The sequence below is a fragment of the Neomonachus schauinslandi genome, chromosome 7 (assembly GCF_002201575.2).
Source record: "Neomonachus schauinslandi chromosome 7, ASM220157v2, whole genome shotgun sequence".
In the NCBI taxonomy this organism is placed as follows: Eukaryota; Metazoa; Chordata; class Mammalia; order Carnivora; family Phocidae; genus Neomonachus; species Neomonachus schauinslandi.
The window spans coordinates 120,268,317-120,296,080 of record NC_058409.1 but is presented as its reverse complement, the minus strand read 5'-3'; the positions used below and the strand labels follow the sequence as shown (position 1 = coordinate 120,296,080).

The 27,764-nt window shown below is 38.3% G+C and overlaps 1 protein-coding gene across 2 annotated transcripts in view; it reads right to left on the bottom strand.

Annotated features, from left to right (window-relative positions):
* The window catches only part of FYB1 (FYN binding protein 1), a 109,494-nt gene that overhangs the window by 40,053 nt on the left and 41,677 nt on the right, over positions 1-27,764 (bottom strand). For both annotated transcript variants that reach the window (XM_021696351.1, XM_044916938.1), the window contains exon 3: positions 6,200-6,335. In XM_021696351.1, the coding sequence (XP_021552026.1) occupies positions 6,200-6,335 (136 nt within the window). The remainder of the gene's footprint in view (positions 1-6,199; positions 6,336-27,764) is intronic.

Here is a 27,764-nt window from a genome sequence, read left to right as displayed (position 1 = left end):
AGTGAAGAATAAAAGGGGAAAAGATGAGGAAGAGAAATAGGTGAGTGTCATAATAAACTGAGATTAAACTGTCGCCAATTATTAAAAAAAAAAAAAGTGTTGCAGGCATTGAGAAAAACTGCATGAAGATACAGGCAAACAATGAAACCAACCACCTGTCACACAGACCTCAGCAGAGGGGGAGGTCAAGGAGAAGAAAAGGAAGCTTATCAGTTGTTAGAACAGTGTGTCTGTTCAGGAGGACCTCTCACTGGTTCTTTGTTTTTACACGGTGGTGTGTAGAATTACATAGGAAAGACAAAGTCAATTCAATATTACGACTGCCATTTTTAGAAAGCTATTAGAGCTCTATTTCCTGGCTTTTAAAGATGTAAAGCTATTGACCTTTATATCTTCTTTGCTATTCATAACTTTAATTGTTGAGGTTTTTTGGTTTTTGTTTTTGTTTTTTAAAGAAGAAGGGCAAATCTAAGTGTCACATGAAACTTGGTTCTATACTTGCTGTTGCTGAGAATAGAATCTTACGACTTTGTGAACTTTTCTTGGGAACATATCTTCCTGTATTGAATGCAGGAGAACCTATAAAACTTGTTTCAGCCAATGGTTTCCAAATGGAGTTAGGTTGGGCCCCTTGGAAGTGCATGTGTGATAGGGCAAGTCTCAAATTCCAGACAATGTTAAGTATTTCTAATGAATGAGAGGGTTATAATGGTAAATTCTTTATTTTTGTCTGATTTGAGAGCTCCCAAAATCTGAAGCTGACTATGAATGACCTCATGGTAAGAACTGTTCAACCTTGGTCACTTCCCAGTATTTATTATTTCTTATTAGTTCACTTTTCCTGTCTCGTTACTATTAATAACCATGGAATTTGTTTTGTACACCAAAATATTCAACCAGTGTTTCTGTTTTCCTATGAAAAATTAGTTATACTGTTAAAATTATAATTAATTTTTAAAGGTGGTGCCAAGAAACGTGTTACACTAAAAGATGTTGATCTGAACACTAATAGTGATAAACAAGCTCTTTCAATGCGTTTCAGTTTCTCTTCTCATGTCTGAGTAACACAGCATAAAATGTAATTAGTTGACTTCTGACCACTAGGTGGGGAAACAATACAATTTAAAATAAAACAGAACTTGGGCCTCACCCACTTTATTTTAAAAGATGGTTATTATTTCTAATTCTCTTCTGCCTCCAATCTTTTACATTCTTAAGGCATCCTGATCTGAATGATGTCATTACCTCTGACTTCTGGGGAGGCAGGTGATTAAGGCCACCCTATCTCCTGAAATTCCTTCCCTGATACCAATTAAAAATTCCTTTCTTGCCGTAAGCAATGCAGACTCTATGCCCTCGGGAAGACTGTAAACCTTTCAGTTATATATTCCTTTGGCAAGCCAGTCCCTCACCTGAACACTACTTCCCACTCGCTCTAGTCCTTGTTTCAGGAATTCTGCCCTCGACACCATTAGAATTTTCCCTTCTTCACTGGATCTTTCTCATCGGCATACAAACATACTGTTATTTCTTCCGTCTTAAAAAAACAACTCTACTTCACTTTTCCCATCAGTTACTTCCCCATTTCTCCTTGAAAGTGTTGTCTATAATTGGTCTTTCCAGTTCTTCTTTCCTGTTCCTCTCATGTTATTTCAGTCAGGCTTGCATCCCAAGTCCAGGATATCTCTCCCCCACCACTTCCATAGTCTTCCCTTTATTTGGTCTTAGGGAATACTACATTTACTTGGCTTCCAGGATACCACACCCTTGTTTTCTTCCTATTTTATTGTTTGTTCCTTTTTACTGTCCCTTGTTCATTTTTCTTCTCCCAGGCCTAGTAGAGTTGGAGTGCCCCAGGGCTTGGTTCTTCTCTCTAGTTATACTCTCTTCCTTGGTGATTGTAACAGTCTCATGATTCTAAGTGGAGAATATATGCCTATGACTCTCAAATTTATATTTTGAAACCAGAACTCTCTTCCAAACTCTTCGCTCCTGATACCCAATTGCTGCTCCAATAACTCCACTTAGATGTTTAAAAGACACCTCAAGCTTAACCTAGCCATGCCTTCCTGATCTTCCCCACTCCCAAGTTTGCTCAACTGTACCGTCTCCCATTTCAGTTGAAGGAAACATCATCCTTATATTATAGTTGCTCAAGCCAAAAGCCCTGGAGCCATTTTTGATGCCTGTTTCCCTTCACACCCCAAATCCAAATTCTGTTGTCTCTACCTTCAAAGTATATTCAGATTCTGGACCCCTCTCTCCACCTCCACTGCCACCATCTTGATTACAGCCATCTCTATACCATGCCTGCATTTCTGCAATATCTACCTGACTAGTTTCCCTGTTTCAATATTTGTCTACCATCTCTTTTCATATAGCTGTTCAGGTGATCTTGATAAAACATAAGTCAAAACATCACTGCCGTGCTCAACCTTTTTCAGTGGTTACCACTTCACGAGGAGACACAATCTCGACTATGACCGGCAAGGCCCTATGTGAGCTGAATCTTTTCCTGCTATTCCTTCCCTTGCTCACTCTACTCCAGCACCAGTTACCCTCTTCCTAGTCCTTGAACATTCTAGGCATTTGTTCTGTCTGCTCTCTCTGCCCGGAATGGTCTTGCTTAAGACATCTGCAAGCCTAACTCCCTCACTTCCGTGAGTCTTTGCTCAAGTATATAACTGCCTATAAAGGCAGCTACCCTCCCCCCCCTTTTTTTTTTTTTAAGATTTTATTTATTTGACAGAGAGAGAGACAGCGAGAGAGGGAACACAAGCAGGGGGAGTGGGAGAGGGAGAAGCAGGCTTCCCGCTGAGCAGGGAGCCCGATGCGGGGCTCAATCCCAGGACCCTGGGATCATGACCTGAGCCAAAGGCAGACGCCACCCAGGTGCCCCTACCCTCCCCTTTCTTAAAGTTGTGACATGCTATCCCCAACCCCACCCTCCCACTACACTACCTAACTCTGCTCTCTTTTCTTCCTACCATACTGTTTCCTTTACCTGTTTATTATTTTTATTCTTTGGATCTCTTGCCCCCTGTTTTATGCGGGCAGGGATTTTTATTTTGTTCACTGATATTTCCTGAACTACTATTACAACAGCACAAAGTAGTGGCTCAAAAAACCCCAAATCTTGAGTGAATGTAAAAAAAATCTATTAGAGCTTGACCTGAGAGTGGCATCTGACCAGAGAGGGGAGGAACGGCATTTGCAGGCTGGCAGAGGGAGCATGCGGAAAACACCCATGCGTGTGTTTGAAGGGTGGCGGCATGAGGAAAAGCACAGGAACGCCCATATCTCACAATTTTGCTTAAAGATTACCCCATAAATTTCCCTCTCATATAAAATATAAATTTTTGAGCCTGAATATCAAGAGTCATTTTGCTCTTGTTTCTTCTTTGTGTCTTATCTGGCTTCCCCTACTTGGGGGAAAGTTTCTAATCGAGCTATTTCGTGATTTTGGAATTTACTTGAGCTCTCTGATGGGAACCTGAAAGTCTTTCACTATACACCACAGTTTTACTTAAAAAAAAAATTGTAGATGTCCCTTAGCTTTCATTCCCTCTATTCTCTCCATCAGACAATTGACTTTCAGATTCCCCAATTATTGTTTGTCTAGGCAATATAACATCCCCAAAGACTCCTGTTTCTTTTCATCTTTCTTCTGAGAGTATGAATTTTGTGGAGTCAGGAACTCTTAGATGAATCTGATTTTCTAATTAGGAGTTTCTAATAAGATGGAAATAGGGATGAGGTAAAGTTTATTACAATTGGTGGATTTTGCTACTTTCTGATGAAAATGATGTTACAAGTAAGAATGTGGGCCTAGTTGGTTGTAAGGCCCTTTTCAACTTTGCAAGAATTCACTGAAAAGCTGAGACTTTGACCAGCATCCTTATGAATTTGTAGTACAGGCTATATGACTGTTCTTAAAATCCTTTCTTCCATCTAAAACTTTTTATTTCCCACCATATCATAATGGATTCTGGGGAGTAGGCTTGCAGAAAAGGGTTACTATAGTAGGCCTAAGGTGCTAATTTTAGAAGAATCTGACACCAAGATTGGCCCTTGGCTTGCATCTGGGAACTCCATTTCTAAAAAATTCCCTACACTGATATGAAAAGTTGCCTAATTGGTAAGAGTGCCTTGCTGTGCCTAGACTGTATAAACCATGCAAATTTTGGTGAAAACCTCCTTTCCTTCTAGAGCTCTGGTATTTTGGTAGTGGTTAGGCTGAAGATGCCTATGTGACAAACTCTCAGTAAAAACTTATCTCTACCGGGCTTCCCTGGGAAGCAGCATTGCACATTTCCAAAGCTGGAGAAAGGAGCATTCTCAGTGTGTCCCTCCTAGGCATTGAAGGACAGTGTCACTGTGATAAATCTTAGCCGTGAGTACTACTACATGCTGGATCCTGTGAGTCCTTTAAATGAATCCTCAAACATATGGTGGTCTTGGGGACTCCTCAAAAGCAGAAATAGTGCCAAATACTCCTTTCTCCACAGTTTTCAATCAAACAATTATCAGTCTTCATGTCTTATAAATTTTCAGGGATTCATGCTCAGAGTATTTATTAAAATTTCTCACTAGAATTATACAAGACTGAAGGCAGTAGCTGGGATAGGGTCACATAGTAAAATCCAAAAGTACTAAGATCATGATCTAGTCAGTTAAATTGGTCAGACTAGGAAAAAAGGTTAAGAAAAAGAAACAATTTAATACATGTGAAAGCAAAATAACTTCTAGGAGTCAGGTGTATATAAGAACACATGTTAATTATTTTAACTAAACAAATATTTATTTAGCACTTACATGTTAGTAGGCAGATGGCTTAAACTCTTATTTGGTAGCAAGATATCATGGGGTATTAGAGTCTTTTAATTAGAATTCATAAAATCAAATGCCTGGAAGGGCACACAGTTAACATAAATGCACGATGCAGGCCACAAACAAGGTAATTGCCCCTAAGCTGCTCTAACACTTTCTAGTTACTGCCTTTATACCTCAAACAAATGCAGTGAAGTGAAACACAGTGATGGCTACCTATGACAGATGTGTTTTCAACCCCTGCTCTAAACTGTAATCATCATCAATAAAAGAAAGCTGTCAATCAGATATTGATATTAATAGATTCTATTATATAGATTATGGATATGAAGTACTTTTAATGTAAAGAACACCAGTCTGGTAGGGGATTGAAATGGAGGAAAAAAAATGTAGCTAAATATTTTGGGATATTGCTTATTTGTGGTTAAGGAGAATTATGTAAAGCAATTTTCTAGAAGAAAGGGAAGACAACAGTCTAACTTGCCATAAGGATCTATACTTGCCATTATCCAATGTCTTTTTAAAATGACATTCATTCTATCCCAACCTTGTGCCTGCTTTTTCCTTAACCAGCTATTCTGGTAAATCATGGGTAAAGATCCCATCCATAGCACCCATCCAGTTTTGACATTTCTAAAAAGCACCATCTAAGAAAAACAAGAGCAGGCTTGAATAAAAGTTTCCGGTTTCTTTTAACACACAGCCAAAAATCTGAAGATTGAGAGAAAACCTGTATTTTTTACTTAAGGAGGTTATTTAGCAGAGTGGTTAAAAGCACACATTTACTTTGGACTCAGACTGACATTGCCCCAAATTTCTACTCTACATTCTTGTGTAATCTTGGAGAAGTTACTTAGCCTCTGTAAATTCCCATTTCTTCATCTGTGAAATGATGAAAACACTTTCTACTTATATATGTAAAGTTTCTAGTGTGTCATAAGTAGTCAGTAAAATATGGTGGTGATGATGGTGGTGATTATGATAATGGTGATGGTGGTGATGATTACGATGGGGATGGTGGTGATGGCAGTGTTGATGGTGGTGGTGGTAACGATTATGATAATGGTAGTGATGGTGGAAGAGATGATTGTAATGCTAACCTGAAGAAAGCTTCAAAATATTTAAAAGGCAGTGGAAATTTTTTTTCAAATGAACTCCTAAGGGAAAAGCTACTGTAAAAACAGATAAACAATACTGGCTGAAGGATATGGGGGTAGGAGAGCAGCCTGCTCAGCCATCCCTCCTCCTTCCATCTGCCCACATTTGTGGCCCCAGCAGTTTCCCATGGAACTCCAGCATTCAGCCAAGCAGAGTCTGAAAATCTATGGCAAGAGATTGACAAAGAAATGGCAAGATAATCTTTACTTACTTTAGATCTAAGGGAGGTTTAATGTTTCTGGGAGGTAGACTTGGGACTGGCGGTTGTGTTGGGTGACATGCTGGATGGGGTGGTGGAGGTGGTGGCAGGGAAGTAGTTGAGTAAGACGTTTGGCCTTTGCTGGTACCTAAGAAGCAGAACAAAAAATACCGTGAATTAAGATAAACCTTCAAAACACAAGAGCTGGCTATTTCAAATATGCAGAAATGAAGATCTTAAAAATAAAAATGTAAGAAATGCATCCTGTTAAATTAATGCTTTAAAGAGTCTAATATTCTAAGTATCATAGAACATGGCATTTTAAATGTTCTATTTTTTCAGATTTATTGAGGTATAATTGACAAAATTATAAAATAGTTAAATTATATAACATGATGATTTTTCTATATATATATGTGTGGTTTTTTTTGAAAGGTTTTCCCTCCATTGAGTTAATCAACACATCCATCTCATGTATTTATCTTTTTGAGGGGGGGAGGATGAGGACACTTAAGTTTTAGTCTCTCAACAAATTTCAGTTATACAATACATCGTTAACTATAGTCACCATATTTTACTTTAGATCCTCAGACCTTATACATCTTATAACTGAAAGTTTGTACCCTTTGATCAACCTCTTCCTATTTTCCTCACCTTAGCTCCTGACAACCATCTTTTTACTGTTTCTATGAGTTTGACTTTTTTGTTTTGTTTTTTAGATTACACATGTCATTGAACCATGCATTTTTTGTCTTTGTCTGGCTTTCCGGCTTATTTCACTAGCATAATACCCTCCAGATTCATCCATATTGTCAAATATTACATGATTTTCTTTTTTCTTAAGGGTGAATAATATTGCATTTTATATATCTACTACATTTTCTTTATCCATCTGTTGATGGACACGTAGGTCGTAGGTCATATCCATTCCTTGGTTGTTGTGATTAATACTGCTATACATACGGGAGTAGAGGTATCTCTTTGAATAATTACTTTGTTGCTTTTTGATATATACACAGAAGTGGGTTTGCTGGATCGTATGGTAGTTCTACTTTTAATTTATTGAGAAAAGTCTATACTGTTTTCCACAGTGGCTGTGCCTGTTTACATTCCCAACAATGTACACAAGTGTTCCATTTTCTCCACTTCCTGGCATTTGCTATCTCTTGTCTTTTTGTTAACATGTGTGAGGTGATATCTCATTGTGCTTTTGATTTGCATTTCCATGATGATTAGTGATGTTGATAAACATCCCTTTTTCTGAGATAGATAAGTTCTTTAATTCTCACTATTAAAAGGAATTTCTCTTACCTTGTTAAGAAAAACCTTAACTATTGTTTTTTTTTTTTTTTAAAGATTTTATTTTATTTATTTGACAGAGAGAGACAGCGAGAGAGGGAACACAAGCAGGCGGAGTAGGAGAGGGAGAAGCAGGCTCCCCGCTGAGCAGGGAGCCCGATACGGGGCTCGATCCCAGGACCCCAGGATCATGACCTGAGCCGAAGGCAGACGCTTAACGACTGAGCCACCCAGGCACCCAACCTTAACTATTGTTAAATCTAGGTGTAGAGTATACAGGCGAAAAATTGCATAATAAAAAATTTAAAAAAAGAAAAAGAATTTCTCTTACGTTTTCTAAGCTTTTGTAAACCACAGTTTCAATATTCCGGATTTTGTGAAGAAGTCTACATCAACTTTAATCCCACATTCATTTTGATTTTAAAAAGGTAGATGATGTTTCATTGGACTCATTATTTTATAGAGATTTTTTTTTAAACAATTTTTTTTTTAAAGATTGTATTTATTTATTTGAGAGAGAGAATGAGAGAGAGAGAGAGCACATGAGAGGGGGAGGGTCAGAGGGAGAAGCAGACTCCCCGCCAAGCAGGGAGCCTGATGTGGGACTTAATCCAGGGACTCCAGGATCATGACCTGAGCCGAAGGCAGTCACTTAACCAACTGAGCCACCCAGGTGCCCTGGACTCATTATTTTAGACCAAAGAGGTGTAGTTTTTGTGTCTGCTCTCATAGGTAACACATTTTTCTTGTTTTCAATGACTTCCTTGAATCTTTAATGAGAAGATTTTGTTTCAGGTATGATTTCTTTTTTTTTTTTTTAAAGATTTTATTTATTTATTTGAGAGAGAGAGAGAGAAAGCATGAGAGGGTAGAGGGTCAGAAGGAGAAGCAGACTCCCCGCTGAGCCAGGAGCCTGATGTGGGACTCAATCCTGGGACTCCGGGATCATGACCTGAGCTGAAGGCAGTCGCTTAACCAACTGAGCCACCCAGGCACCCTCAGGTATGATTTCTAAACATTGAAATGTATTAAACAACCTCACAAATAAATCATATATATTGTAGAGATTATAATATAAAGACAAACAGAACTAAATAAATATGAATCACCCATAACCCCATCACCCAGCAATAGCTACTGAATTACATGTATTTTGAAACATTTTAGTGCAAACATACACTTTTACAAGCAGGGGAGTAAAATGGAACCATTTGCTATTTTGTTACCAGTATTTTTATTTGTTTCAATATCATAAATATCATTCTGGGTTAATCTAATTATAACTTTTAGTAACGTGACAATTTTTCCTTAGGCAGCTCTACCATGATGGAAAAAAAAACCCCACTAAGGCTCTAATATTGGATATTTGTATTAATTCCTTTCCTTTTAGCTGTAATAAGAAATGTCTTAGTCTTTGCACATATTTAAAGTTTTTTCTTAGAATGAATTCCATTAAGCGGAAATGCTGGGTCAAACAACATTTTTTAAGACTTTTGATACAAAATATCAAATTGTCTTCCAGAGAAACATCAACTGACAACTCCATCAGCTAGTATATGAGAGTGATTTTCACATATTTTTGCCAACATCGGCATTATTATGCTTTGAATTTTTCACAATATTATGGAAGACATTCTACCTTTTGTTTTAATTTCATTTTTATCAAAATATCAATATCAAATACCAAAAACTTCCAATGTTTTAGATGTTTCTTTTGCATTTACCTTTATATATATACACACACACACACATATCCATATAGCTACTGCTTGAAAAAATTATTGATTTTCTGTTTGGTAGATGTAGATTTTTGCCCTCTTCCCCTTCCTTTTCCAATGTAGCAAAAGCGTAACTTTTTTTTTGTTGAATTAAATCCATGTTCATTGTTTTCATTATCATGACTTGGTAAATACTATTTTTTGTTGAATCAAGCAGTGTACTATGATTACATTTCCTTTCTCATTCAACTTACTGTTTTCCTGGAGTTAATAACTGTCTTATTTTGTCATTTGCAAAGATTTTTCTTTGGAACTCTTCCTTCCCACAATTTCCAACAGTGCTGTAAAATGTCTTTAAGCATTTTCTACAAAACCAAACCTGTCAGATAATGAATCGGTTCCAGTATACCACCCTTGTCCACTTGCTCTAATGTGACCTGGTTGCTTTTAAGGTCTGCCACACATCTGACATTCTGAGATTTCTTTTTGCCGGCATCAGGGCTCTGATATATTGAGAGAACGCATTGTGATAAAGAGTCCAAGATCTGGAGCCAAAGTGCCTGAGTTTAAATCCTGGCTCCACCACTTACCTGCTGGGTGACTTGGATAAGTCACTTCTCGTTTCATCTGGAAAATGAAAATCATAATAGTGCCAGCTCATAGGATTGCGGTGAGGACTTTAGACTTAACACATGTAAAACATTTAGGACAGTACCTGGCATATAGTAAGTTGAACATTTTATTTTTTATTCAACAAATGTTTATTGAATGCTTACTATATGTGTCAAGTTCTGTTCTAGGCACTAGGATACAAAAGAGAAAAAACAGATACAAATTTCTGCTCTTATGGATTTGGGGAGATAGATAAAAACTAAAAACATATAATAAGATACATATAAGATTGTGAGAAGTGCTATAAATGGTGGAAAGACTATGTGATGGTAATACTGTTGGCATCTCTTCCCTACTCTACATTCAGTGACCTCACTATGTAGATTGAACGTGGGCATAATGGGATTATTTAGATCCTGGAAATAGACAAGAACTACAAATTTCAGCTTTATTGTTTTTTTGATTGTTAGATTTAAGAGAGTGATGGAGAAAATGCTTATAATACAGATTAAATTTAAAAGTGTGTTGTTTCTGTAACTATTACATGGTGAATGGCATAAAACATTCAGGAAATGTTTTCCAGTACTTGAAAGCATTACACAACTCAGCAAAATAGTCAGTCACAGCATTGGCAAATGAGTGAAGTTCTGACATATATCTTTGTTGTTTTACATTCATCTTGTTAACATAAATGAAAATAGCAATCAACATTCAGGTTCGAACTACACTCATTCCTTAATTGTAACCACAGGTTGGCTACAGGTAAAAGAAATTGGCAAAAATCAACAACTGGCTCTGAGGAATTTTCAATAAAGAGTATTGTTTGGCTTATTCTTATTTATATATTATGCTATGCATCTTTTATATCAATAAAATTTATTACATGTGTGGATACATACATAACACACATACACACAGTTTGTCTTAGAGAACTAGTTCAAAATTTACCAGCACACCATTGCTTATACCTAAAAAATTCATAGGTTCTTTTGGCTATCTCATGAATAGAATGTCTCTGTATCTCCTGGCTTTGCTTTGACCCTTTCTGATTTTATACATGATGCATTGGATTTATGTATGTCGCCTAGTTTCCCTAAATATGAAGTTTGTTTTTCTTGTCCTCCTAATTTGGGGACAATTTTTTTGAGAGGAAAAGGGGATGCACTCTTGAAAAAAAACATTTCTTCTTAATTTTACATGTTTCTGAGCACCGCTGAGGTCAATTTTTTCATCTTCATCATGTTTTGTTTTAATTGTATTATCTATTCAAATCCTTTGCCTGTTTTTAAAATAGTATTTGCCTTTTTGTAGTGACTAATAGAACGTCTTTATTAAGGGTATTCACCTTTTTGCCACTTACATGGACAAACTGAATGTAGTAATCGGGCTGCTTTGGCTTCTGCTTCTGGCTGTTCATACCAAAAAAACCTCCAACAACAAAAACGAGAACCCCCCCCCCCCAAACCAACCAAAAACCAAAACAAAAACCATACCATGTCTCAACCAATAAAACCCAAAATCTTCAGAACCTTTGAAGGAAATACAGTACTTTACTGTAAGTTATCTTAAAGGGTCAGTGGCAAGGTTTTAAATGATATATACAAAAAGCTTCTTAATTCCTTCTAGATAGTTCTGCCTCTTTTCAAATTTTTCATTTTGGTAATTAGTAAAAATATTACCCCCTCTCAGGGAGACAAACCATAAAACACTCTTAATCAAAGAAAACAAACTGAGGGTTGCTGGAGGGGAGGTAGGTGGGGGGATGAGGTAACTGGGTGATGGACATTAAGGAGGGCACATGATGTAATGAGCACTGGATGTTATATAATGACTGATGAATCACAGACCTGTACCTCTGAAACCAGTAATACATTATGTTAATTAATTGAATTTAAATTAAAAAAATGAAACAACAATGACAAAAATATTACCCTCTCTCTTCATCTTCTTTTCTTACTATTCCAGTCCTCTCACTAGTACAGAGTTTTAAAATGTACTCAGGCCCTGCACTGCTGACTCGTGAGGCACCTGCTGGGTGCAATGCTCACAGGAATTGCTCATCTTCTCTTTGGCAGCTATTTTTGGGGAGGGGTTGAGGTAGGGAGAATTAGTTCCCCCACAATTCTGATAAATAAAATTTCCCAACTGTTACATTTATGTTAGAAATATTTTTCCCATTTCATTTTTGTCATCAATAAGTTAAGCTTTTTTGATATTTAGGACTTAACTACTTTTTCTCTAATTCAGTGAGTAAATTCTTTTATATATAGTTTCTATCACTAGAGTTATGTTTGGGAATGCCTTCCCTACCCTTAGAACACATCAGTATTATTATTATTATTATTACTATTTTTAAATATTTTATTTATTTATTTGACAGAGATACAGAGAGAGCACAAGCAGGGGGAGTGGGAGAAGGAGAAGCAGACTCCCCTGCTGAGCAGAGACCCTGATGCGGGGCTCGATCCCAGGACCCTGGGATCATGACCTGAGCCAAAGGCTGATGCTTAACTGACTGAGCCACCCAGGCGCCCCCATTATTATTATTTTTTAAAGATTTTATTTTCAAGTAATCTCCACACCCAACGTGGGGCTCGAGCCCACAACCCCAAGATCAAGAGTTGCACGCTCCACCCACTGAGCCAGCCAGGTGCCCTGAGAACACATAATTATTAACCTTACATTTTTTTCTACTTCTTTTGGACTCATTTTTTCACATTTAACTCTTTGAAATGATTAAAGAATTTATTTTGGAGTTAGGTGTGAGATCGTGATCTAGTTTTATGGTTTTTGTTGCTGTTGCTGTTGTTCTTAGATCATTAAGCGTCCCTGCACCATTTATCTAATGAGCTATTGCTTACTGACTTGAAATGCCTCTGTTATCCCAGAATACACATTAAAAATCCCAGTGAATTTGACAAATGAAAATAACACACACTATTTTAATTTATAAATAATACAGTCTGATAGATTCCTAAAGGATTTGAAAGCTGTACTCACAGGGAATAAGCCACTGTGAGTGGAAAACTGTTGTCTAAACAGAAGAAAAATGTTTATCATCCACCTGTGAATTATCTTTTCATGGAAAAGATTTGGACAAGCCAGGGGTGTTACCATCTGAAAGTGATCTAAGGCCTGGAGGTGAGAAATTACAGACATGTTTTGGGGAACGATGAACTGGAAAGACTAAAAACTGACTCACCACCAAACCCCTGTAGTACTCTTTCATCTCTACATGGGCATATGAGACTTTCTGACAGGGCATCTGTGCTGGGCCCCTGCTGTTCTGCTTGTCTGGTATCCATTCTCCTTTCCTTAGTTATAATAACTTGAGCTACCCAGAAAGGGGGGTGCTTGCTTTCCCACTGGACTTGGACCTCTGAGGAGCATTCCCACCGCCCCACCCCCCCACCCGGCATTGTCAGCATCTGTCTCACCACCGCCAGGGAAGGGTCTGCCTGAGGATGTGGCAGAGCTGGGGGAAAGCACAGCTAAGAGACAGAGGGGGACTGGTTGGATTTTTTAAAATAATTACCTTTGGAAACTTGTCAGAGGTCATTTGAAAGGCATAATGAGGTACTAAACTAATCTTTCAAGTGTTCTGTTCCTTCCTCAAGCTTGGAGAACATAAACTAAGGTGTTCCTGTGTTACACTAGTATTTAGCAGTGAAACATTTTGCTTTGCAAAATCTGCGGTCACTTTCAAATACCATAAGGGATATATTTGCATGTATACAAAATCATTCTAAGGAAAAGCATCTCAGTTTTTGAGAAAAAAAAATCCAGGAGACTCACCTTAATGTAATATGATTGGCTTTAAAATCTCAATCTGGACTTTATAAAGTATGCTAAAATATAAATAATAATATTGGAATTCTCAAAACCAAAAATCTAGTCTGTTGTGAGGGAAAGAAGAGGGTGTATATTGAATTATAATAAAATAAGTAAAGAAGAAACAGAAACACTGAATCTATAGGAAATTTCTGGGATTAATGATAACAACGTTAAGTAATCTTTTTTTTTTTTTTTTCTGCCAGGCATCATTCTAGGCATTTTATATATTTAATCTTATTTAATCTTTATAACAACCCTCTGGGGTTTATGTTCTTATCTAGTTTCCATTCGATAGTTAAGAAAACTACCCATGTTCAGAGAGTTTGTAAGCAATAGAAACTTAACTCTGGCTGAGTTTGAACCCTAGTCAGTTTCTTATGATGTCTACGCCCTTTCTGCTATGTTCTGCTGCTCCTCAAGGAATGGATGTGGACATTATTGGTAAGTTCCATTGCAAATGTTAACACACTTTCCAAAGATCTGAGTGTAAGTCTAGCTTTTCTGATTGATACCTTTCCTCTTAGTGTGATTTTGTACGACTATTTTCAGTTTTACGTGGGGCAGAACTAGCTCTGGAGATGGTAAAGTAATTCTGAAGCATATACTCACATCTATGGATGTTTTAGATGCTAAATTTATAATTTATATCAGAATTTGATTTTGGAAACCAGGTAGCAGGAAAGTAGGCATTCATGAGCTAGTGGAAAATGGGCCCTTAAAGGTGGGTGACTGACATAGGCTAGCAAGGAAAAAAAGTCTCAAGAAATGGAATTGAGGAATTTGAAATGCAGTCATAAAAGAGATCAGAAGATATGAACTAAATAAAGGAAAAAACAAGTTTGGAGTTTAGTGGGCATCAAGAATTAAGGATGTAAGTTGAGAGACAATACCCCAAACAGATCTACCATGAGTCTTATCCCCCAGAGCTCAGCAAGTGTTGTGTAAGTGATCTGTGGCTTTAAAATACTGGATCTGATAAGACCATTTGGAATTCCTAGAAGAATGGTAGGATTGTGTAGGGGGTATGGGCCTCTCAGTGCATGGAGCTGCTCTCTTGGACGGTACAGGACAACTCGGTGGTGGTAACCAATCAGGTGAATTTGCAACTTACTACCCATTCCCATCCCAAGTCAGAATCCTAGAACTGTGTTCCTGGACATTTTGACAGTAGTTCAAGGCTTTAAGAAGGAGATACGGAGCATTTTGCTAAAAAGTCAAGTGGGAGCTTGACTTACATCTTGCTGTAACCTTTGAACTTCTACCAGAGATGTAATAATTTTAATAATAAAATTCTTAATCATAATAAAAATGTGACTTGGCAAAAATAAGTGAGAACTGACTATTTTTGCATAAGAGACAGTTCATACTGGTTACAGGAAAAATGGGGAAGGTTGGGAATGAAAGGGAGAGACACAAAAGCACGGAAACAGCTCTCAAGAATTTGGGAGGTTACCAACATCTGATTCAATTTTCATCTTTTCTTTCTTCTTTTTTTTTTTAGGATTTATTTATTTTAGTGGGGAGGGGCAGAGAGAGGGGGAGAGAGAGTCTCAAGCAGAATCTTAGCTGAGTGTGGAGCCTGACGCAGGGCTTAATCTCAGGACCCTAAGATCACGACCTGAGCCAAAACCAAGAGTCGGATGCTCAACAAACTGTGCCACCCAGGTGCCCCAACAAATTTTCATCATCTTTAATTTTGGAACCTCAGAAGAGGGCCCGCACAAGTCAAGTGCCCCTGCTCAGGCACACCTGAGTGGGTGCCTGATGGTTGGGATGCCAGCATCATTTTACTAGGAAGAAACCACTAGGTAAGGGCTCTCCATGAGTCAGTGGTGTGCAGGGCTCTCTGGTTCTGTAAAGGGCAGCTCCAGGTTCATTGAAACACAGGCTGCCCAAAGGGGTGATATTTTGTCAGGATCTAAAACTCTCCAAACATAAGAAACAGAATTGAGGGGAAAGAAAAAAAAAGGGATGAGAAGATGAGGGGATTGCTAACTTTGGTTTTCTTGGGATGTCTTGAATTGGGCCAAGCATTAGAAAACTTTGATTTTACCACCAGCTCTATCACCAAAGAGTTCTTTGTCTTCCGCAAATCAGTTAACTAACCTCCACCTGGTTTCGTTTTTCCATCTGTCCCGCCTGGTAGTAATATGATCTCAACTACTCAACAAAGGTTTAAGGATTAGATGACTGACACGCATGAAAGCATCTTGAAAAGTCCAAAGTGTTGTATAAACATAATAGATGATTCCCCAAGGATGAGGGGTACCTCAAATAAAATCATTACTAAGTTATCTTGACTTAAGATATTTTGAAATCATTTATAAAGTTCGTCGTTTATTTTTTTTAAGATTTTATTTATTTGTCAGAGAGAGACAGAGAGAGAAAGCACAAGCAGGGGGAGTGGCAGGCAGAGCGAGAAGGAGGCTCCTCGCGGAGCAAGAAGCCCGATGAGGGACTCGATGGGATCATGATCTGAGCTGAAGGCAGACGCTTAACCGAATGAGCCACCCAGGTGTCCCTGTTTATTTATTTGGGAATTATTACATGCCTGCCCCAGGATTTAGCCATTGAACTGGCAACTCGGAATAGAGACTTTTCTTTGGGCCTGGGTAGGCACACAGCTATTGCCCATCCAAAGGGAGAAGCTCTAGCAGCTGTTGGGCATTTCCAGAGTCCCTGACTGGTGAACTCTGCACAGGGTGATTTGTACAACAATCTAGGTGCACACTTAACGGGACCCCTAGCGGCTGCACACCTGTGCACATTCGTTTACACCTAACCGAACACTAACTCTCTCAGGACCAAGTATCCCTGAGATCTGATCACGTTTACTATACTGGTTGTTTCAAAACTCCCCACATTTCTGGACCTCACCCATGCCTTCCTCTTTCCCCACAGATAACTTTACCTCCTGTTTTACTCAGAACAGGGAGAGCACTCCACTTGACCCTCCCTGCTTACCCTTCATTCTAACTTATTAAAACCTCCTTATATCTTGCTCACCCTCCTTTTCTTTGCCCCTGATTCTCTGGAAAAATGTCGATCTTCCTTAGTACTAACTGGCATTCTTGGTTCTTATCAGTGTTGGCTTCCTTATGAACCCTGCTCTGTTAACTATTAACTCCTTTACTTGCACCGAGCAAAATTATTTCTTAAGCACTTACTATGTGCTGTGGATGGTGTGTTTCATCTTTCAGGAGCATGTTTCACCTTAAACATGGTCAATCTTCTCCACTCCAAAGAGACACAACAATATCCTTTCTTACCCTTGTCCCCCATTCTATTACTAGCTGCTTTTCCTCCTTCCCTTTACAGCCAAACTTCTTAGAACAAAAGTCTATATTGACCACGTCTGTATCTTTATTTTGCTTGAGTGGCTTCATGACACAGAGCAAGGAACGAATAGGTTTTGGGAAGTGTGGGTTTGAGTTCAGACTCCACTACACTTATGATAACCTTCACTTGCTTATTACTCTATCTGGGGCCTTGAGTAAGTTCCTTGATCTCTCCAAGTCTTTGTTTTCTCATCTGTGAAGTGGTCACATGCACCCCCCTTATAAAACCACCTGAGCACACCGTAACAGTCAGTACCCCTCTTAGCTATGGCTTGAGCTGGCTACATCATCGATACGCTGCAGTCTACCCACCTCGACTGTAAACAAACCAAAACACCTTTCCCCCAAACCGATCATGCCAAGTCCTGGTTCTGTTAGGATATCTTAGAACAGGTAAAGAATCAGGAAGTTTAACCTTAAATCCTTGGAACCATCCCATTAGGTACCCAAACAACATTACTTTCACTTTCCTGATTCCTAAACACGCCAGAACCAATTGCAACATGGGAAGAGGAATGGTTTGGTAGCAGGAATAGGTGTGCTGGGGTCACTCAGACTTCGGCTCGACCACTGATCCCAACCAGCACTAGCTGTGGTACACTGGGGAACTTACTTCGCTTCTTTGGGTTTCTGTTCCTTGCCTGTTGCACTGCGACTCCGGATTCCTAACTTGCAGGATGGCCGTGAGAATGAGAAATAGTATGTGGGCCTGCCCAGCATAGAGCAGGTGTTACGAATTATGAATTATCCTAGAGCCTGCAATTGTTGTGTCTGTTCTATATGGGACAGGCTCTTAGTAAACCTCTGAGGGCACATTTGTTTCCATCTGTGTAGAGAGAATAGGATAATCATACTCCAGCAACTTAAAAAAAAAAGTCTTCTAAACTGCCATTTGTGCCTGAAGCCATATGCTAATTGTCATATATCTGACCATTCTATGGAAAACAAGCTTCTGAAAGGCCACCTGCCCTTTTAAATGTAGTGTGGTTCCACTGCCTCATCCACAATGTTAACACCCATGTGACCTAATGCTGCTCAGAGAGCTCTCCATTCATACACAGAGCATTTACCGGTGGTTTCTTACACTAATTTTATTTTCTTTAAAATTTGCAAAATTAAGTAATTCATCAATCTATTAATCTATTTATTTTTTTCCTGGTTACACAGTAAACTTCTGAGGGTGGGCCTCCACTGTCAGTATCTGTGTGGACCCCACACTTCACCTCTATTGTACAGAGTAGGGCATTTAATGTTTTACTGATTTGGACTTTCTTTTCCTTTACTCTTTTCCCTTTAGGAAAAAAAAAGTTAATTTAAGACAGTTTATTGTAAAATAAATATATACATGGTAAATCATTTAAGAAAATACAAGAAGGAATATTGAAAAGAAAATCTCACATTCTAGATCCCATCCCTCAGTCCCCACTCCAAACACAACTGTTACCAGCCTTTCAAGAACTGTACATCTTTCAAGAAATATTCCATTTTTTTTTTACATAAATGGGGCTATGGTACATATATTATTCTGTATTTTGCTCTCTTGATTTAAAAAAGAGATTGGTCTATATTGGGACAAATAAGGCAATCAAATTTTTTTTTTATAGTTGTGGAGCACTTCATGCATTAGATTTACCATAATTTACTTGACAGTCTCATTATTGTTGGAAATTTAGGTTATTTTAAAAAACTTTATTGAGATATAATTCAATAGATATCCTAGTTTAAAGTGTACAATTCAATGGTATTCATACTTTACAGTTGTGCAAGCATCATCATAACTAATTTTAGAACATATGAAACACCCCCCAAATAAACACTGTACCTATTAACAGTCACTCCCCCCTATTCCTGCCCTCCTCCCCCTGCCTTAGGCAGCCAATAATCTCTTCTGGTCTCTGTAGATTTGTCGATTCCGACCATTTTGCTTTAATAGAATCATACAATATGTGGTCTTTTGTGACTGGTTTCTTTCACTAAATTGTTTTTGCAGTTCAATCATGTTGTAGCAGATATCAATACTTTCTTTTTTATAGCTGAATTAAAACCCATTGCATGGATACCACACCTACTTATCTATTTACCAGGTGGTGGATCTTTGAGCTGTTTCCACTTTTTAGCTATTATAAATAATGCTTGTATGAACATTTGTGTATAAGTCTTTTGTAGACATATGTTTTCATTCCTCTTGGATATATGCCCAGAGTAGAAGTGTTTGACCATTTGAGGGACTCTAGGTTGTTTTTATTTTTGATAATTTTGGATTATTAGACAGTCACTATTAAAAAATCATTCTTGTACCTATGTCTTTGCCCACAAGTGTATATACATCGGTAATATCAATTTTTAGAAAGAGGAATTGGTGAGTCAAAAAGATGAAACGTTAAAACAATTTGGTAAATAATGTTATTTAGTAAGTATTACCAATTTATTTGTCTTCTAGCTCAAGAGGAGAATACCTGTTTTACCATAACCTCACTAACATTGTGCATTATCATACTTTTTTAGTCTTTAACAATACTGGTGGGTAAAAAAATGATATGACATTTTAACTTGCATTTCTATGTTTATAAGTGAGGCTAAAAATCTTTTCATATGCTTATATGACATTCTATTTGTGTGTGTGTATGTATGTGTGTGTCTCCTATATATAGAATATTAGAGGTATGTCTAGCATTCTATTTGTTCAAATCGTTGAAAAAAGTGAACATTATCTCTTTTATGATTGGTGTTTGCTCTAATACAGAATATCATTTACAATACAGGCACATAAGGAGATATTGCCATTTACGTCTTAAAATTTTTCAGGAGATCCCCAACAGCCTTCAAAGGTAGGACTTGAAACTTCTGGGTCACAGTCTTAGAACACCTAGTTTTACAAAATTTTTCCTTGCCTTAATTCAAAGTCATTTGTTCTTATCTTCAAAGGACTTGTAAACCCGTAGTGGATGGGAAATTTTGAAAACCAATGTAGTTGAAAACAAAGCACTGTAACTGTATTAGTAAGAAAAACTATTTTGAAAGCAAGCTGCCAAGAAAATTTTGGCCAGCTTAGAATAGTCCATCAAAATGGAAAGAAAAGTAATACTGAAACGTCAGGGTTTACAAAGATAATTAAAGCAGAAATTAGGATGAAGGTAAAGAGGTAGAGATTAAAACAATATGATGATCAACTAGAGAAAAATAAGTAAAGAAAGGCTTCACTATCTTAAACTTCTCTATGTCAGACCTAACTTTAACATTCAGAGTCTCTGAATATTTTTTTAGTCTTTTTTTTTTTTTAAGTTTTTGTTTATTTATTTGACAGAGAGAGAGACAGCAAGAGAGGGAACACAAGCAGGGGGGAGTGGGAGAGGGAGAAGCAGGCTTCCTGTGGAGCAGGGAGCCCAATGCAGGGCTCGATCCCAGGACCCTGGGATCATGACCTGAACCGAAGGCAGACACTTAACGACTGAGCCACCCAGGCGCCCCTATTCTTTTTATTCTTAAAAATTCATTCCCCTAATCACTTTGTTGACTACTCACTTGTTGTCTATATAATCATTCATATAATTATATGTAATTATATATTAAATGTCAAATGTATTAAACATACATTGTTCTTATAAATGACTTTATTTTCAATTCATAAAATCACATGAATTTCAAATTATTAGGCAGTAATTTGATAGAACATTGCTGACTTTTGAATCTTTCCTTTTTGTAAAGAATGTAAAATATAATTTTAAAAGAAAAAAGTCGGTATACAAGAAACATTTTTTTTTGTCAGATGTTCAGAATTTACCAAGTGCCTCTTGCTCTAAGATAGAGCATATTTGGGCAGAAGACAATAACTGTATTTCTTTTTTTCAAATATTAAAAGCTGTTTTAAAAGTATATCAATATATGGAAGCAAAGAAAGTACTAAAACTTAAGTTTTAGAAATATTCACATATGAACTGATTTATATGTTGAAGGAATAGTGAATGTTCTTCACTATGATTTTAAAATAAAATCAATATAACCCAGAAATATGACATTTATGAACAGGGAAGGAATAAACACTGATGCTGCAGAGACAATATCGCAGCTTCAGAATAAGAGCAAATAGAGGAATAATTAAAGCAGGTGATTCAGGGCGCCTGGGTGGCTCAGATGGTTAAGCGTCTGCCTTCGGCTCAGGTCATGATCTCAGGGTCCTGGGATCGAGTCCCGCATCGGGCTCCCTGCTCCTTGGGAGCCTGCTTCTCCCTCTGCCTTTCTCTCTCGCTCTGTCTCTCATGAATAAAAAAAAAAAAAAAAAAAACTTAAAGCAGGTGATTCAAACTCAACTGTCATTGGAAGCCAGGGAGGAAAATGCTTTTGTACACTGAGGTGGAAATGTGACTGTGGTCAACAAGAGACTTGTGTCCTATCTCAATGGGGTGGCTACTGAGGGGTTCTAGCCTGCTGTAAATATGTGAAGAACAAATCCAGGTCTTTCTATGAAATTTTCCAATTTTTGAATGTTGGCAACTAGGTAACCAAAACAAAGTAAATAAACAAAACAGGGGCGCCTGGGTGGCTCAGCTGGTTAAGCATCTGGCTCTTAGTTTCCACTTGGGTTGTGATCTTAAGGTCCTTGAATTGAGCCCCCTCAGGCTCCATGCTCTACGTGGAGTCTCCTTGGGATTCTTTCCCTCTTCCTCTCACTCCCCCACAGCCCCTCCCTCCCAACAAATAAAATCTTTAAAAAAATAAATAAAACAAGCAAAAATCCAAAAAACTCTGCACACCAAACAAAGCATATTTATAGGTTATATTAATTTGTGACAGTAACCTTTTATAAGTTAAGAAATAGGAAGTGCCATAAAGAAAAGTTTTATTAAGGGAAATTGCCTGATCACAGGTTCATCCAGGAAGACAGTTTTTACCCGCTAAAGCTATACAGTTTGGAAAGGGGTAAATTAGACCATCAGACCAGGTAGAGAGTCATATGAGTCCAGGAAAGAGGATCAGAACTGCCAAGAAAGAAGGTAAATCTTCCCTGTAGCACCTGGACAGAACAGGTGTTCTGGCGAGACTTGGAAGGAGGAAGCACTGGAGAGACAAAAGTGACTGCAAGCCAGTGTAACTACAAGAAGCACACCTGTGTAGACAGATGGGTGTACAGAGAAGGTATTCAGTTCAATTAGTGTTTCCCTCTTCCACGACAATGACGATTATTGTCATTGCTATTTTTGGAAGATCACCTAGGTAAAAGAAAGGAGGGACTCTGAGCCCAGACATAGCACAAAAGCATCCGATGATCAGACAAGAGAGCGACATAAAAGACCCAGAAGAGAAAAAAAATATTTTTTTAAAGATTTTATTTATTTATTTGAGACAGAATGAGAGAGAGAGAGAGCTCATGAGAGGGGGGAGGGTCAGAGGGAGAAGCAGGTTCTCCGCCGAGCCGGGAGCCCGATGTGGGACTCGATCCCGGGACTCCAGGATCATGACCTGAGCCGAAGGCAGTCGCTTAACCGACTGAGCCACCCAGGCGCCCCGAGAAAAAAATATTTTAAAAGCCATAGAGAAGCTCCTACTAGAGGGGTGATGTTATGCCATGTTCTCCCTCTTCTTTCTTAAAAAAATAAGCATTTTTTATTTATTTATTTTTTTTTATTTTTTTTTTTAAAGATTCTATTTATTTATTCATGAGAGACAGAGACAGAGAGAGAGAGAGAGGCAGAGGGAGAAGCAGGCTCCCAAGGAGCAGGGAGCCCGATGTGGGACTCGATCCCAGGACCCTGGGATCATGACCTGAGCTGAAGGCAGACGCTTAACCATCTGAGCCACCCAGGCGCCCAAGCATTTTTTAAAAAACAAATAATATATTAAATACTTCTGGAAAAAGTTTTATGATACAGGCAAAGTAAAATTTCACATGACTTCTCACGTCCCATTCTGTTCCTCTTCCTAGGGGCAACCTTTGTTTATCTTTGCAGAACTTTTTTTATGCATTTACGCACCTATGAATGTATGCATAGAAATATCTAAAATTAAGACCCCAAATATTCCTGTACTCTGAATATCACATTATATTTACTGGGCCGGTGTCATTCTTTGTAATTGTGGCAGCGTGTTGTGTGAGCAGGACAGTCCATGGTTTGTTTAGTCTTCTCCCCCTTGACTACTAACAATGCAGCAATGAGCACCCACACACATGTTTCTTTGTATCTGTGTGGTGGTAGTCTTCTAAAATAGATGTTTAAAAGTAGAGTTGCTGAGATAGAAGGACTTGCACATTTTCTATTCGCATAGGTTCTGTCAGATTGTCCTTCAGTGGGGCTCTCTCACTGTGGACGAGCTGAAGTTCTGTCTCCTCATAACCTCCCTAACACTGGACATTTTAGCCATTTTTCAATTTTGCCAACACAATCACTTCATCTTTCTGATCCTCTGCTTAATCTGTAAAATGATAAAAATCCTACAAATTGTGGGGTAGTGTTCATTTTTACCAAACCTCCAATGTAGTTTTTTGTAGGACTACAATAAAGGGGAGCACTTAACTCAGATTGCTGATAACGCCTTGTTGAGGGGCCTACAGTTGCTTTAGAAAACCAGAACCGTATTGAAAGAAACCTGGTAAGTTAGAGAAGTCTAACTACAATGACATTAAACAGAAAGAAGTACAAATTAATTACTTAGTGACAAAAAAATTAGTACGTGATGGGGAAAGATCAACTATGTACAGCAATCATAGAAAAATGTTTAGGGTACTCTTGTAGCATAGCTGAAACATCAATAAATTATATAGCATATTTATTTTAAAAGCTAAAGTGATGGGCGCCTGGGTGGCTCAGTCGTTAAGCGTCTGCCTTCGGCTCAGGTCATGGTCCCAGGGTCCTGGGATCGAGTCCCACATCGGGCTCCCTGCTTGGAGGGAAGCCTGCTTCTCCCTCTCCCACTCCCCCTGCTTGTGTTCCTGCTCTCGCTGTCTCTCTGTCAAATAAATAAATAAAATCTTTAAAAAAAAAAAAAAAAAAAAAAAAAAGCTAAAGTGATATTTGAGATTTTAGAATCTTCAACTGAAATATGACTCCTAGTTCCTGGAAAGAATCATATCTTAGGATCTTATTAAATTGTCAGAATTCAACTGTTGAAACATTTGTTATTAGGCTGCCTATTGAACTTAGATCTATGGCAGTAGTTATCACAATTTAGGGTGCAGAAAGATCACTTGGGTGCTTATTTAACAAATAGGTTCTAGAAACCCATCCTTAGGGACTCTGATTCAGTGCTTTTAGAAGGGGCTCAGAGGTTTTCTTGCTTAGAATCTCAGGGAGTCCTGATGCATGCAGCCTATAGACCACATTTTGAGGAACACTGATTTTTTTCTTCTCCTTTAAATGAAATAAATTGTGAAACTCAAGTCAGCTAATGCTGAAATTACTGCTCTGGTAAAGGTTTAAAGTATAAAAAGATGCTTTAGGTAGATTGTTTTAAAGAATTTTAAAAAATAACCTGAAGATAGCATTTATCCATTTTCTTCTGTAGTACAGGACTGTATTTTTAATTATGGGCCAAGTACCAATAGCATTGGCATCACCTGAGAAATTAGAAATTCAAATTCTCAGGCCCCATCCCAGATCTACTGAATTAGAGACTCTGGGGCAGGGGCCCAGCTATCTGTGTTTTAATAAGTCATTCAGGTCATTCTAACATAAACTAAAGTTTGAGAATCACTGGTCTAGAATAAATGGTGGTATACCTTGTCATATTCAAAGGTCAACATAAAAACTTAGAAGACTGTGAAGAGACCGGTAACTTTAAGTAGTCATTGCACTACTAAGGTGTGCAACTTGTTGCCTGAAATGTAATATTATCACAACCTCTCTTTCTTCAGTCTTAAAATGCAAGTTGTTTATTTTTGACCCTCCATATTACTGTATCAGCTACTAGCTGACACTTCCAGTTAGTACTTCATTGTCTGAGAGTTGCCCTTTCCACGAGAACCAACCTGGTACGATCTCACCAAAGTTGAAGTAAGAGAACTTGGTGATTATGAGATGGGAAAAGCCTCATTTAAGATGCCAGAGCACTACCTCATTGGTAACTGGATGAATGGGGAAGTGACAATCAGGAGTGGAGGGTGATGCAGGCGATAGGGAAAATCAGAAGATGACTTTAGCAGATGTGGCAGATTGAAAAGATTGAGGAAAGGAAGACAAAGTGATCAGGAGAAATCTTTAATATACTGCTTATAGAATACCGATGACCAGTTTTCTATCCAGAAAGGGAATGGAACCAGGCAAAGTGGATTCATCATGAAGGTAGAATGCCTTTGACCTTGTACCCTATACCACTTATGGGGCAAATGGCCAAGGAATAAGAATCTCTGTTCCTAAGGACAGAACCATAAAACCGTAGGACTGAAAGTTCTTATGATTTTACTGTTCCAGTGCCCTTCATATAGTTTGGCACAAATAAACCTGTTGATTCTTTATGAGGATATCTTCCTGCTTCCACATAGGACTTAGCAACACAGAATAAGAGAATCACTTTGACTTAGGATGACATCGCGTAAGATAACTCTTAAAAATGTCCCCCATTTTGATCAAAGATAAGAAAAATGAGGCCCAGATAAGCTGAGTGATTCACTAAAGGACACAAAGCTTAAAATCATGAGATTCAGGGGCTAGAATCCTATTTTCCTTATTCAAGCCTTATATTCTTTCTACCATCCCATGAAACCAAAAATAGTGCCATCTGTCTCTTATTATCTCCCAGTCTCATTTGTTTGAAAACCCTAAAAAGATAAAAGCTAAACATCTTCCTTTGTGAGTTTTTTCAGCATTTCAGTGGTGAAATAACTGAAAAAAAAATACATGCTATTCTCTAAGATGAAAGGAGAAGCTAAGGAGAAACTAAACAGAAAATCAACAATCAGTACACTAAGGGCAAACATTCACAGGTAGAACTCTTCCCCCCATAAAGAAAGATTTCCCCAGGTGTGTTGTTTTGTTTTTGTGAAGAGGAGTATCTTAGTATTTCCCAAAAGTCATGGCTATGTGTGTGCATGTGTGTGCTGAGGTGACGATGGGGGGGGGGGTGAGCAAGATTAATCATTAACTTCTTGGGCAGAAGAAGAATTGTTGATAGTCAAATCTCTGAGCTGGGGGAAGGAAAAATGGCACCTGTGGTGGGAAAAGAGAACAGAGAGGAGATTTACCCAGGTAGACTCTACATTGACTGTTCAGCCTTTATGGAGAATCCAAGAAAACATCAAAGAAAGGACCCCATTGGTGGAGCGGGGAGTATGTCAACAGCATGTGGGTTAGCCGTCTATTCGACAGAGTTCTGAGAAGACTCCAGTTAATGTATGTGCCTGATAGAAGCCGTAGCTGGGCTGGATTGAATCAAGACTGTTTGGAGATGAAAATGGCTGACAAGGGCTGGAATGTGGGGGTGCCTGATGGTTGTAACTTGCTGGGGGCTTCTTTCGACCTCAGTGAGATTAAAAAAAATCCTGCCTCATCTGGAGATTAAAAGAGAAGAATGACAAAAGTTTGCCATGAAAGTATATGGAATTGCTGCTCTGTAACTCCATAATGAGCTCATCTGTTAGGGCTAAAAGAAAGCCTTTTTGTGTGGCTTTTTTGCTGTAGGATGTTTCTAAGAGGTTTAAAACTGAGGCTTATGACTGCCCACTGCTCGTCCTGGCCAGCCTTTATAGGATGCTGGGCAGAAAGGAATCTTTGGGTGCATCTGCTCATGGTTTCAAGTGGGGGTGGAGCTGTACCAGCTTCCAAGGAAGCATTTGGAATTGGCGGTGGGGATGGGGGAGGAGAATATGTTTTTGGTTGCTACAATGGCTAGTGAGTGCCACTGGCTTTTCAGTGGCTAGAAGTCAGAGGCAAAAATTCCTGCACTAAGCAAGATGGTTGTGTTCAATGAGGAATAGTGTGTCCCAGATGGCCAGTGGCCTTTCAGAGAACCAAAAAGCTTGTTTTATGTATGAGTGAGATCCAGAGTTTACATGCTCTAGAGGCAGGTGCAGAGCACAGATCAGCTCTCTCTCTAAATACAGCAATGCAGTGTCCCTTCCATCAGAGCTCATTCTGCTGCCCCATAGTGGCCTCCTCATAGCTGTCATATTGTATGCACAGAATCCTAAGTCATTTTTATATCCACCTAAGAATAGCATGATTTGAAAGTCATGCTGCTTCGATTATACTCAACATCATCCACAAAATTCATACTTTCAAACAACAGAATATTTAATAACTTGCTGCTTTGGATGATCATATGCCTTAGTCTTCCTTTGGCATCAATTATCATGAGTGGCTTTACTTTAAGAGTGCCCATCTTTCAAAAGATGAATGCTGTTAATCTCTCGAGACAATCATAAATGGTGGGAAGAGAAACAAAGATAGAAAATTGGAGTTTTTCAGAAATGAGTTTTTTTTTGTTTGTTAAAAGTAAAATAAAAATAGCAACACGACTTCTTGATTTTCTGATTTAAGTCATTTCACGTGCTAGTCATTTTGGTTGGCCTCCCAAACCCATTGTAACTAAGATGGTGTAGGCAGACTGGGTGGTTACAATTTCAATCAGGCATTAGGCATCCATGGACGAAAGCAGTTACCTTCATTCTCATATGTATAGTATTTCTGACATTGAAACATGTGGACTCTGTCTCAGGAATTTTGCCCTGGCAACCCTTGAATTTAACTTTTTTTTTTTTTTAAGATTTTATTTATTTATTTGACAGAGAGAGACACAGCAAGAGAGGGAACACAAGCAGGGGGAGTGGGAGAGGGAGAAGCAGGCTTC